Source organism: Malaclemys terrapin, chromosome 4, assembly GCF_027887155.1.
Source record: "Malaclemys terrapin pileata isolate rMalTer1 chromosome 4, rMalTer1.hap1, whole genome shotgun sequence".
NCBI classification, from domain to species: Eukaryota; Metazoa; Chordata; order Testudines; family Emydidae; genus Malaclemys; species Malaclemys terrapin.
Window position 1 is genome coordinate 153,907,451 of NC_071508.1, and position 13,349 is coordinate 153,920,799.

A 13,349-nucleotide genomic window follows, 5' to 3' on the forward strand; every position below is an offset into this window, starting at 1 on the left:
ATGTCTACAGGTTTAACAGAATATTGGTTGTTTGGGTGAGTTCTCTAAGCTGCTTTTGTATAATTTCTTTCCCCTTTTTAATCCATTTGATTTGTGGCGTGTTGATAGGATTTAAAGTTTAGTAAAACGTTCTCTTCTTGAAATTTGCTCACTCAGTATTACAACAAGGCCAATATCTTGCTTTTCCTTGCATGTCTTAATTAGTGAATTGCATGGCACCTGTTTTCACTGGGCTTCATGAATACCTGCGTCCACTGGACCTGTAACAACCTGGATTTCATTGGTGAGTGCCAACCTCTGCATGCCAATGTGGATTTTGGAAGTCAAAAGCGATACCCACAACCTCTGTACTTGTGGAAGCCTCCTAAGAAACGCAGGCTGCTTCTTAACTGGAACCATTAAGCCTTGTCCACTGAGACGGTGCTAATGTGCTTGGTTTGCATACATTGGCACCAGTGTGAAAGAATGGCTTTGCAAATACATATCCCCAGTGAGGTGTGGGGCTGGTTTGCGTCTTTGTCTATCGCGCTTCAAAATCCAGACTTTGATTGTTTTTAGCACATTTGTGGTTACCATTTACATTTAACCCGCCCCTCTGTCTTTTTACAGTGCTCATTTGCATGACACCAGCCCACTGTGATTAGCCCTGTGATAATGGGACTGGGGCACCTTGCCATACCATGCTCTTCATGCACAGTTCTGGTTGCTGGTGGGCAGGATCGAACCTGGGATCTCAATGCATAAGCCACAGGGCTCTTAGCCCACACTGTAGCAGGATCTCCAATCTCGAGGTGCCACAGCCAGCAGGCCTGGGTTACAGGAGCAGTTAACTCTTGGGAACCACCTATGTAAACAGACTGTATCTCATCTGTTGGACAATCCAGCCTCCCTTTCATCAGCGGGGCCAGCGACTTGAGAAACTACAGGGAGCAGAAAATTGTTCCTTTAGGTTTGTAATTCACCTAGCCCGTGTGAAAGGTGCCCTCTGCCAGCTCTGGAGAGCAGAGTGCCCTGTCTGTCCACAAACCAGGAGCAGGGCGAGCTTCCCCACCAGCTGCCCTGCTAATCTGACTCCACCCTGACCTGTGGAAGCAACTTCTGCTCCCCCCCGATGAATCCTCGGCCCCTCAGCTGAGACTTGCTCACCAGGATGCATATTACTGCCGGTGGTGGTGTGTCTGACACGGGGTGGGGGTCTGATGTGGGTGCGGGTGAGGGTGGGGTGTGTCTGCCGCAGGCAGGGGGGTATGCCATGGGTGATGGTAGTGGGGAGTGTATTCTGCGAGGGGTGGGGGGGCTGTATCCTGCGGGTGAGCGGGGTGTATGCCGCAGGCGGTGGGTGCGAGGGCTGTATGCCACGGGTGATGGTGGCGGTGGGTGTATGCCGTGAGGGGTGGTAGAGGTGGTATGTCGCGGGGGTTGGCGGGGGGGTGGACAGCGCGGGGGTTGGGGGGCGGGTGTATGTCGCAGGGGTTGGCGGGTGGGTGGACGGCGCGGGGGTTGGGGGGCGGGTGTACGTCGCGGGGGTTGGCGGGCGGGTGGACGGCGCGGGGGTTGGCGGGTGGGTGGACGGCGCGGGGGTTGGGGGGCGGGTGGACGGCGCGGGGGTGGGCGGGCGGGTGGACGGCGCGGGGGTTGGCGGGCGGGTGGACGGCGCGGGGGTGGATGGCGCGGGGGTGTACGGCGCGGGGGTTGGCGGGCGGGTGTACGGCGCGGGGGTTGGGGGGCGGGTGTACGGCGCGGGGGTTGGCGGGCGGGTGGACGGCGCGGTGGTTGGCGGGCGGGTGGACGGCGCGGGGGTGGATGGCGCGGGGGTGTACGGCGCGGGGGTTGGCGGGCGGGTGTACGGCGCGGGGATTGGCGGGCGGGTGGACGGCGCGGGGGTTGGCGGGCGGGTGGACGGCGCGGGGGTTGGCGGGCGGGTGTACAGCGCGGGGGTTGGCGGGCGGGTGGACGGCGCGGGGGTTGGGGGGCAGGTGTATGTCGCGGGGGTGGATGGCGCGGGGGTGTACGGGGCGGGGGTTGGCGGGCGGGTGTACGGGGCGGGGGTTGGCGGGCGGGTGTACAGGGCGGGGGTTGGCGGGCGGGTGGACGGCGCGGGGGTTGACGGGCGGGTGGACGGCGCGGGGGTTGGCGGGCGGGTGGACGGCACGGGGGTTGGGGGGCGGGTGTATGGCGCGGGGGTGGGCGGGCGGGAGGACGGCGCGGGGGTGGGCGGGCGGGTGGACGGCGCGGGGGTCGGCGGGCGGGTGGACGGCGCGGGGGTGGGCGGGCGGGTGGACGGCGCGGGGGTCGGCGGGCGGGTGGACGGCGCGGGGGTCGGCGGGCGGGTGGACGGCGCGGGGGTTGGGGGGCGGGTGTATGGCGCGGGGGTGGATGGCGCGGGGGTGTACGGGGCGGGGGTTGGCGGGCGGGTGTACGGCGCGGGGGTTGGCGGGCGGGTGTACGGCGCGGGGGTTGGCGGGCGGGTGGACGGCGCGGGGGTTGACGGGCGGGTGGACGGCGCGGGGGTTGGGGGGCGGGTGGACGGCGCGGGGGTTGGGGGGCGGGTGTATGGCGCGGGGGTTGGCGGGCGGGTGGACGGCGCGGGGGTGGGCGGGCGGGTGGACGGCGCGGGGGTCGGGGGGCGGGTGGACGGCGCGGGGGTTGGCGGGCGGGTGGACGGCGCGGGGGTTGGGGGGCGGGTGTATGGCGCGGAGGTTGGCGGGCGGGTGGACGGCGCGGGGGTCGGCGGGCGGGTGGACGGCGCGGGGGTCGGCGGGCGGGTGGACGGCGCAGGAAGTGTGGGGGGGTTTAGGATGCGGGTGATGGTGGAGGCTGTATGCCATGGGTGAGGATGGGGGGGTGTATGCCGAGGATGGGGGGATACGCTGTGGGTGGGGGGGCAGGGTATATGCTGCAGGTGGTGGGGTTTATGACGTGGATGATGGTGGTGTGGGGGAGGGGTATGCCTCTTCGCTAGGGACTGAACGGACCAGACCTACATTTACACAGTTTTCCATGAATGCCCAAACAGTGACTGCATCACTTGGGATTAGAATAGGGTTACCATATTTCAGCAAATAAAAAAGAGGACGGGAGGAGCCCCGCCCCCGTCCTGCCCTAGCCCCGTCCCTGCCCCCCACTTCCCGCCCCCCCCCGAACCCCCAACCCTCCCCCCGCTCCTTGGCCTCTGACTGCCCCCTCCTGGGACCCCTGCTCATAACTGCCCTCCAGAACCCCACCCTCTACCTGTACCCTGACTGCCCAAAACCTTATCCACCCCCCCCAGAAAGCCCCCCCCAAACTCCCGACCCCCCCGTCTCTTGACTGCCCCCTCCAGAACCTCCCTGCCCCTGCTCCGACCCCCTGGCCCCCTTGTTGCCTTTGCCTAACGTCTCTGTGAACTTGCTCAGGAACGGCTGGAGCCGTTCGTCCCGGAAGGCTCGTCCCGGCAGCAGTGGGGGAGGAGCTCCAGACTGCCGGAGGGATCTGCGAATGCAGGGAGGGAGGGAGGGAGGGAGTGATCTCTGCTGCAGGGGGGAGGAGGGGGTCTCTCTGGCTGTCGGAGCCCCATGTAAGTGGCACCATCCGGCCAGCTGCCCTGTTAGCCGCGCGCGCTCTGCATGGGGGGGGGGGGGGGGAAGTCCGGACATTTACAGATTCCCCCCGGATGCTATTTTTAGCTCAAAAAGACGGACATGTCCGGGGGAATCCGGACGAATGGTAACCCTAGATTAGAACAGGTGCCCCAGCGTCATCTCACCAGGAAGTGCTGTCATTGCTCAGCCCACTGGTGCGAAGTGTTGTATCAACCAGGCAAGGTACTAACACGCTTCAACAGGACTTTATTTTTACAGTGGAAACCTCTTTACCCAGCTGCTGCTGCTGCACCCTCTGTACCTCTCCCAGCCTCCTCAACTCCTCCCCCTCCTTCCTGTTTCCTGTGCTTTCCGACTCCCAACAGCCGGTGCTCCCAGTTCTCATCATTACAGCAGCATCTAAACACCACACGAAGCTGGGACCCCCAACCAGTCCAGCTCCTCCTGCTGCTCCCACATCACTCTCCTGTCTTGGGAAGTGAGGCCAGGGAGAGAGAAGCCAGGGCCGTTCTCTCAGCAGCAGGAGAGGAGCTGGGATCCCACCATGTCCTTGTTGCTTTAACCTCAAATCTCTCTATTAATTTTGGCTAAAACCAGATTTCTACAAAACCGAAACGTTTGGTGTAGCCAGATTCTCCGTGTCCCCTGCACGTGTGTTAGTCAGTGTGGGAAATGCTGTGATGCATCCGAAGAAGTGAGGTTTTTACTCACGAAAGCTTATGCCCAAATAAATCTGTTAGTCTTTAAGGTGCCACCAGACTCCTTGTTGTTTTTGTGTGAGCATTAACAGCCGCTGCTGGAATGGGGACATACAAGGAAGGAGAGTGAGCCGCCCCAGGGTGTCAATGCTGTTCAGTCACTGTAGATGCGGATATAGGACAGGCCTCAACACAAGCTGTGCCCGAACAGCGATACAGCAGCTTGCCCTGGCCCTGTGCTTCTCATTAACTGTGTACAGTAATGATGGCTTGAAAATGCATTAGCATTAAAAACTGGGAAAAGACCAGCTGTCTCCTCTTTTCACCATCCTTTGCTCTCAGACCGCCTACAAGGGGTTAATTCTAAACACATTAGAACAGAGCCCAAAAGGTGGCTTCGGGTTCCAGCAACTTGCAGTCACTGTCAGATTGTGCAGCTCTGGGGCTGTGATATTTTCAAAGTGACAAGCAGGGAAACGTCAGGAGAAATCAAGATGCAGATGCCTCATTTGCATATGAAAACTGGACAAGGGACTGTTGTAAAGTTCATATTGTTTTATTCGCTATCTTTGTAATCTGTGACCCAGGTGAAAAGGGACCAAAAGGCTGAAGACACTGTAAACTGGAGCTGATAGCTGAGAGCAGAAGTGTTGCGCACACTGATCCCTGAGATAAATGAATAAGACTCCAGGGGGCATGATTAAATTAAAATGCAGTGAAATCCACTGCGGAAAGCACAATTCACTTATGATCCATTTCCTCTGTTCCTGGCAGCCGAGCCAAAGTCAAATCTTTGCAAATGTTTTCCAGCAATTCCGTTTTAACAATGAATGTTTTACTTATGAGGCAATTAAATATTTGGTACAGTTGTATGTGACAGATTGGTGCAATCAGACATTGCTATCATGAGTCCAAGAGACGACTGATCTGTGTTTAGCAGGCTTGCTCCCATCCTCTTGGACTCTGGGGAATATAATCTACTGTATCTTTGATGCATTAACATTTGGGGAGTGGGGAGGCCCAACCATAATCTGTCTCCAACTGTTTCAGCAATTTCCTTTGCTTTTATTTTCATTTTACATGATGTTTTCCAGGAGAAGTCATATTTTGTATCTGTCGTCTCAAATCCACTTCTCCAGTTATAGAAAACCTTTCATGGCACCAACTCTTTGTTTTAGCCAGCTGTTGTATTATCCATTCTCATCCGTTCATTCTCTTCGTACAGCGGTGTAAAGAAAACTGTAAAGCTGACCAATACCAGCAATCCGGGGGTAGATTAAGAACATCACAACAGCTTATTTTTACAATGGGTGCTGAGGCAATAAAGACTAAATTTAGGCCAGCTGTTGAGAAATGCTTTCTCTCTTTGCTCTGCGCTGACCTTCACCTGCTGCCGATGAAACAGCTTCCCTCCTGCCGCTCTCTGCTCTACGCAGATAGTCACGTACCATGCTCCGCTGTCTGCTCACGACGGAGAAAATGCAAACCTCGGATCTCCACTGAGAGCTCACACCACCATGCAAATCTCACGCTTCAGACCTATAGAGCCACCTCCTGAACTGTGCATGTGCACAGACGTTTACCAGGATCTTTAAACCTTGATTTACAACCCCGACGTCGGTATATTTCCCCTAATTCCTGTTTTAAGTCCATTTCTTGGGTGGCGCAGAGCTTTCCTCCTGCCACCACTGACACTTCAGGCTGGTGCTTGTTGTTACTGCTGAGTGCTATTCCACATCCCTCTGCTGCTCAGCCAGTGGCACAGGCTTTGCTCTCGGCCGGTCCCTGTGCTCTCATGGGCTCGGTTGGGCTCATTTGGTTCTCTTCAATCATGCCAATGCTGTAGTTCTTAATTGTTGTTGGCTGGGAACAGATAATAGCTATGGTGCCAGGAAATGGTGCAGGCTTTCAAAGGAGCCGCCAACAACAGCCTTTGCAAGGCTGAGTACCTCTGTAGGAGCTGGTTTGCAGGATCTCTGCCGCACCAGCATAGTTCAGTCAAATCTGTTTCCTGCATCTTGGAGTGTTGAGAGACCCATTGGAGGGAGGCGCCATTTGTCTGCATGTAGGTCTGTACTCCGCTGGGGTGAAATGTGGGCCCTGTCAGTCTCCAGGCCTATGGGCTGGGACTGGGATGGGTGCATTCACCCCAATTTCTTTCATGTTTTTACTGTTTTATTGCTCAGCTCTCCCTTCTCCTTCTGGGGCTCTCCTCTCTAAGTGCATGGAGAGCGTCAGCTCAAGATAGAATGTGCAGAATTTCAGCCAGGACAAGGTGCAATGAGGGTAGTCCTTTGAACTGGCTAAACAAGTGCAGAAAATAAGACTTGAAATTGAAGAATGTATTCCACCTGTCATGTAGCTACATACACAGAGAACCTATTTATGGGAAATAGCTCCTGTCAGACAAATCTGATTGCATTCTTAGAGGAGATCACAAGTGTGGCTGATAAAGGTAACTGCATAGAATATACACAGACTTTTGGAAGGCACAACGTTCTGATTAAATTTCGCACTCTACGGTATCCACAGAGCACACGTTAAGTGGTTTAAGAAATGGCGAACTGACCGATCTCCAAAAGTAGCTCTTCCTGGGGAATCATTGAATAGGTTGTTTCTACCAGAGTTCTGCATGGATCAATAACTATTCCACAATCTGATCAATGGTCTGGAAGTAAATATAAAATCACCACTGATTAAATTTGCAGATGACACAAAGATTGGTGAAGTGGTAAATACTGATGAGGACAGGACACTTGTATGGAGCACTCTGGGCTGTTTGGTAAGCTGGGTGGGGTAATGCAGGCCGGACCTACAAAATAGGTAACTGAGTCTTTTGAAAAGGTTTTATGGGTCAGAGTGGACAAGCACCTGAACATTAGCTTTCAAGCCAGGGCTGTGGCAAAAAGGCACAACAAGAACCAGTGCTGGAAACTCAAGGGAAATGGAAGATTCTCCATTTCTTCATGTCTTCATATCAAGACCGGAAGCCCTTCTGGAAGACATGCTTTAGTCAAAGCCAAGTTTGGGGGGGGGCTTGTGACGCTCAGGAACTCAGACTACATCAGGGGATCTCAAACTTCATTGCACCATGACCCCCTTCTGACAATAAAAATTACTACATGACCCCAGGTCAGGGGAACTGAAGCCTGAGCCCACGCAAGCCCCACTGCCCTGGGTGGGGGGACAATTCTAAAGCCTGGTGGGGGCAAAACTGAAGCCCAGGGGCTTCTTCCACAGGGGTGGGGCCTGTGCCCTGAGCCCCATCACCCAGGGCTGAAGCTCTCATGCTTTGGCTTTGACCCCAGGTGGTGGGGCTTGGGCTTTGGCCTGGGCACCGGGCCCCAGCAAGTCTAACGCCAGCCCTGGTGATCCCATTAAAATGGGGTCGTGACCCACTTTGGGGTCCTGACACACAGTTTGAGAACCACTGGACTAGATGAACTAATGGTCCCTTTTGGCATTAAACTTTATAACTCGAGTATATTAACAATCTGACCAATGGACGTTCTTAGTGAGCGCTCCTTGGCTTTAGGGCTCCCCCTCGCTCCCCCACCCTTGCTCCCCCAGAGCAGTTTTGTTGCTCTTCCCGCACGCTGCAAAGCCCATCTCGTTTCCCTCTTTGTGTTCACGCTGTTGAGGAGGCAAGAAAAAGCTCTCGGCCTTGGCATCCCTGTGGTTGCGTTTCTGCTGTGACTGGCAAGGTGTGGGAGAGGCTCTCGGAGCGCTACGTGGTACCTAGGGTTGTGTTGGACAAAAACAAAGAAATAAAATAAATAACTCTGGCTGTATGATCAAGTCTGTATGGCACATTGGGGCAACTTCTGCACAATGTCATGAGTCCCTGTAAATTCTGGGACTAAACTAGACTTCTGTACGGTTGGCAACAGAGAGAGAAATAGGGGCAGATTTTTTCCCGTAACTAGAAAGAGTCACTAGAATAGTCCAGGGAAAGAGCCATTTTACAGTGTTGTTATGGCATCATTATATACACCCTTCAAACCAGACAGGGAACAATGCACAGACCCCTTCCTTGAAGGCCTGGAGTGGAAGCAGCACAATCTGGAAGGAGCTGGTTTCAAAGGAGATGACTAAGGCTGTCTTCCTTTCAGAAGAGGTGAGTTTTTCACCATGGAAGAGTGAATGTCAGTTAGCTACCCCACTGTAAAATTCCCGTGGAGACCAGACATCGGTTGTGTTACTGTGGAATAGCGGGGCAAGGTCAGCACTACACCCCCATCCATGGTTGAGCTTGCCTAGTCTACCTCGCAGGAATGCTACAGTTCCTTGTTTCCGGTCGGATTGTATGGTGGGATGGGTACCGCAGGTTCGTTATCCCCTGTAAAAACACACCTCTTTGGGCAATGAAGATGAAACCCTAGTACGTAACATAAGGTTGGGTTGGGGTTGGGAGACCAATTTGGGAGACCATCAACTGCTAACTGATTAGAAACCAGCCTATGAGAGAGCGGCTGGAACTAACAAAGGCCAGAAGCCTCATTCTGCTCTTCCCCACTGGTGTAAATCTGAAGTAACTCCACTGGACTCAATGGAATTAGACAGGTGTGAAACTAGCGTGTGAGTACAACCACCCCAGAGACTCTTTCTGGGACTCTCCCCAGGCACGTCTTTGAGCCCTGGTAAGCTCCCCGAGAGCTCAGCTCCCCCGCCCCCAAACGTCACAGCTTTGTTCTGTTCTAGGCTCTCGTCTTTACTCTAGAAAGGGAACTGGAAATCTCCCAAGACCAGGCTTGCTCCATAGTCTCCACGTGCATGAAGCTGCAATGCTAGCAAGATACTTCTTGTAGTGTTTTGGTGCCACCAGCCCCACACAAAACCATGAAACACAGAGATGTGCCAAAAATATTTATCCACTGCCGCCTGTTCTGCCTGTCTTAAAAACCAAAGTTCAGCCGAGCTTTGGCTCCCACTTAGACTGGGAGGGCTGGCACTACCTCGAAGCTAGTTTAACCTCCCTAGGTAAATTCATGGTGGTTAAGTCCATTAATGGCTATTAGCCAGGACGGGCAGGGATGGTGTCCCTAGCCTCTGTTTGCCATAAGCTGGGAATGGGCGACAGGGGATGGATCACTTGATGATTCCCTGTTCTGTTCATTCCCTCTGGGGCACTGGGCATTGGCCACTGTCGGAAGACAGGATACTGGGCTAGATGGACCTTTGGTCTGACCCGGTACGGCCGTTCTTACGTTCTTATGTTCTAGGTACGAGAAAAAACAAATTTAAAGAACAAAACAGCTGAGGGCCAGTTGGCCGCATTGTGCAGTCACACACACACACCCCCATTTACCTGCACCTATTGGATAATTACAGTTCTCACTACCCACTTCTGCACATAATGCGCTGATTTGCATATGCAAATATATATATATAGATTTGTGTATGTAAATATGATGTTGTAGGTTTACAGTCATGGCCAAATATTTATCCATTAAAGCTCAGACTGAGTTGAGGGACTGTTTTCTTGCTAGATCCAATAGGCAAGGCACCGATTGCATAAGGGTTTAGCTAGTCTCTGATTTGTTTCCATGGCTGTAGTCAGTTATGTTGCATGATTTTAAACATATTATGGGCTAATTAACATCTTACTTTCCACACAGGTTAACATAATGGCCTGGTTAGATTATGTAAATATGATACTATATTTCTGACAGGCATTGTTAGGCCAACATGCTGATTCACTGCAAAATGCTAATAATCTGCAGTTATTCACAGGTGCCTCTAAGGATACCTTTCAAGTGAAAATAACTGTTCTAACAAGCCTTGAACAGGAACAAAATGAACAACTGAATGAATAATGTACGGAAATTATACTGAATGGTGCAGGCATTCTGAATGGAGTCGCTTGTTCTTGTAGTCTACAGACTTATGCTTCCTAATATAAATCAAATCTACATTTAAGCACTAGAAATAGCATTAATTGGTGTGTTTGTGTGTGTGCCAGTGTCTGCACGAATGTGTGTCCTTATTTATCTCTTGAAATCATTTCTTTGTGAAGCAGGGGAGGATACAGGGCAGTTCTGGTGCTATGATCTGGAGAAGATCTTGTTCAGCATTGGCCTCTGAATCTCACTGTGGATAAGGGCCATGAAGAAAAGCAGAACTTCAAGTTTGCAGAGTGAAATACTTTGCATTCTCTACAGGATGGCTCCCAGGTTCCCAGAAGGAAATGTTTTGGTGGAGCTGAGGCACATCTCTATTTCCTTATTCTTGCAATCAAAGTTTCTGAACATCATCAGCTTAATGAACTATTTTAATTTCCTTTAAAAATGTTGCAAGCCCTTTCAGATACAGCATTCCATCTACAGGAGAGTCTCCAGAGAGAGCAGCACACGCATCCCGACATTACAAGAGATCACAAGCCAATTAACAGCATTATAAATTTATGAACCAATTACCATATTTACACAGGACAAGTGCATCCTACGTTTAATTATAATTTAAGATCTTACTTGAACAAGCTTGTGATTTAGGCAAAGCCCAGCGCACTCTATTTGTATTTTACAGCTGAATGACAAGACGTTTAGCAGACTGCGTTTTCCTGATTCCTTTTTCCAGGGCTGTCACTACTACAAGCCGGGTCCTGTGTATCCCATGGTACAATGGGACTGAATTCTGCAGACACCTTAATTTATTCTGTCTCAATGAACTTCCCTTCATTCCCATCACACCATTACGAGATACTGCAACGGTTTGTGCCTGAGAATATCATTGACATAAAATTAATCAATGTGCGACAGAGCGAGATCCAGCATCAGGTCAGGTCCCAGCAGGGCTGGGAGACAGACAGCAAAATGGCAGGCTCCTCGCAGCAGCAAAATGGGGAATTCTGAAACAAAAAGGCTGAATCGTTGGGTATCAGGAAAAGGTGCCAGATTCTCAGTGTCCACCAGCCTGGGAGGGAAAGGGCAGTTCAGACCTCTCTTGGCTATTGTTTCAAGCCTTCTGCAGCTGGCTTTATATTCATTCTACACTTTCATGGTTCTCTCTGCAAGCATAAAAATCTCCCCCTCCCCCAAGGAGAGCTGAGATTCCAGAATATTATTCTTACATGTGGAGGGGGGGTGTGAATTCTTATCAAATTCTGTGGGTAATCGGGTCCCCGACAATAAGCCTATGGAATGGATCTCAGCTTGGAACTATGAACATTTCTGACAGGGCCAATTACAGTCTGGATTACTGATTGTTTGCTGAGTTCTGCATGGGTGATGTACAGCCGCTGATTGCCGGACCAGAGGGACAGGGCTCCCAAATCCTGGCACTACGGCCTCGGAGTAGGCCCAGTGAAATGAGCTAGAGGAGGTTCGGACTGCCCTTCACCACCAGGACAGTCCATACAAATGCTATTGCTTTGTAGGAAATGCTGAGACAATGTGATTTAAATTCTTCACCCAGCCAATATATGCTGTTATGTGGTGTACGAGTAGCCTCCTGTTTCTATAGGTGATGCTTCTCTCACTGAAACCCATCTCACAGCAGAGACAAATAGTCCCTGACTGTCCATCTTCCCAGCTGCTAAAATACTCTCTCTTGTCTCTAGAGACAAGCAGCCCTTTCCTGACTCCTCGCTGTCAAAACTTCCTTGCTCTTGCCAGAGGCCCGTGCCACTACAGAGGTGCCAGGAATGGAGGGGGAGGTGGGTGTAGCTTGGAGACCAGCACAAACTGCCAGAGCCTCTCTTTCCCCCTCTGCTCTCCGAGAGCAGGAGACAGGAGCAGCAGCAGGGCTGACTGTGGACAGGACCACTGGGGATGGAGGCCAGGGAGCTGGAGGGACTCAGGCGATGGGATGAGGTGTAAGTTTCGGAGTTTCAGAGAAGGGAGAAGAGGTCAGTTCAGCATCTACTACGAGAGCTGATTCAGGAGCAGACACCACTCCCAAAGTGGGTTCTGGAAGATGCAGTGGGAAACTTGAAGACCTCACATGGGACCCTTCTTCTGTTTGGAACAAAATTATAGATGTCTGTTTCCTTAGCTACTCTCTTCAACTGGCCCAACGTGTGTAGCTAAACCAGGTAATTCCAATCCTTTCTAATCAGAAATTCCCAGCAAATAAGCCCGTGTTCAGGAGAAGTTATCAGAATAATGGCTAGTGCTTGGCTGGGATGATTTAGTTGAGATTGGTCCTGCTTTGAGCAGGGGGTTGGACTAAAAGACCTCCTGAGGTCCCTTCCAACCCTGATATTCTATGATTCTATCATTCTGTGCTTGATAACTGAATAATTAAATACACTCCCAACCTTCTGAAAGAAGAAATTGCTGGCTATATTTTATAAATACTGCCTGTGTCTTAAAACAGTCTTTGGATCCATAGTTTTATTGTTGCATTAATATTATAGACTAAGAACTCCGAATCACATGGAAATATTGCTTAGTCCCACTGGGTCAGATCCTCTGCTGTTGTAGATCAGAGTGTAATCAATGGGGCTAGGCTGAGTGGTGCAAGCTCAGTATCTGGGCCATGGAGTCTGGGTTTGTGATGTATGTATGTGCAAAAAATATTTCATTTCATATAGCAACCAAGATTTCTTCCTCTGCACTAGTGGTCAGAGTGGGGTGGGTAAACACCTCCTGGAACACTGTCCATCCCTATTAGGGAAGCAAATGATGTACCAAGTTTGGCTCTAATCCAGGCTGCAGTGTACTAGGCGCTGTACACACATAATAAAAAAGATGGTCCCTGCCCCGAGGAGCTAACAGAACTTTGCCCAGTCGTTGCTTCCCCCGGGTCCAGGTGTGACTCAGTGTTTGTGTGGAAACCAATGGCTCACTAGCTTTCTCTCTTTTTAACTTGTTGCATGTCTTCTGCAGAGCTGATGGAATTTACTCATGCAAAATAAATTACCTAACAAACGTAGTCCTGTGTTTTACAGCTAAAACAGAATAGAGGCTTGACTTCACCCATTTCACCTGTTATAGTTTTCTTCAGATTTTTAAAAATAAAATCAAATATGTTAATAAGATGACTTCACTGTCTAGAGAGAGGCCCGAGGAAGAGCGAGGCTGCTGTGCAGATCACAGCTAGCACACTGTAACAGCTGTAGAGACAAGCA

General features: G+C 51.7%; 1 protein-coding gene across 1 annotated transcript; it reads right to left on the reverse strand.

The window, feature by feature from the left end:
* Nucleotides 1-1,157: 1,157 nt before the first annotated feature.
* On the reverse strand, nt 1,158-2,828 carry LOC128836169 (uncharacterized). The gene has a single exon (XM_054026185.1). The coding sequence runs from the start codon at nt 2,826-2,828 to the stop codon at nt 1,158-1,160; it is 1,671 nt and encodes a 556-aa protein (XP_053882160.1).
* Between the last annotated feature and the right edge of the window lie 10,521 nt (nt 2,829-13,349).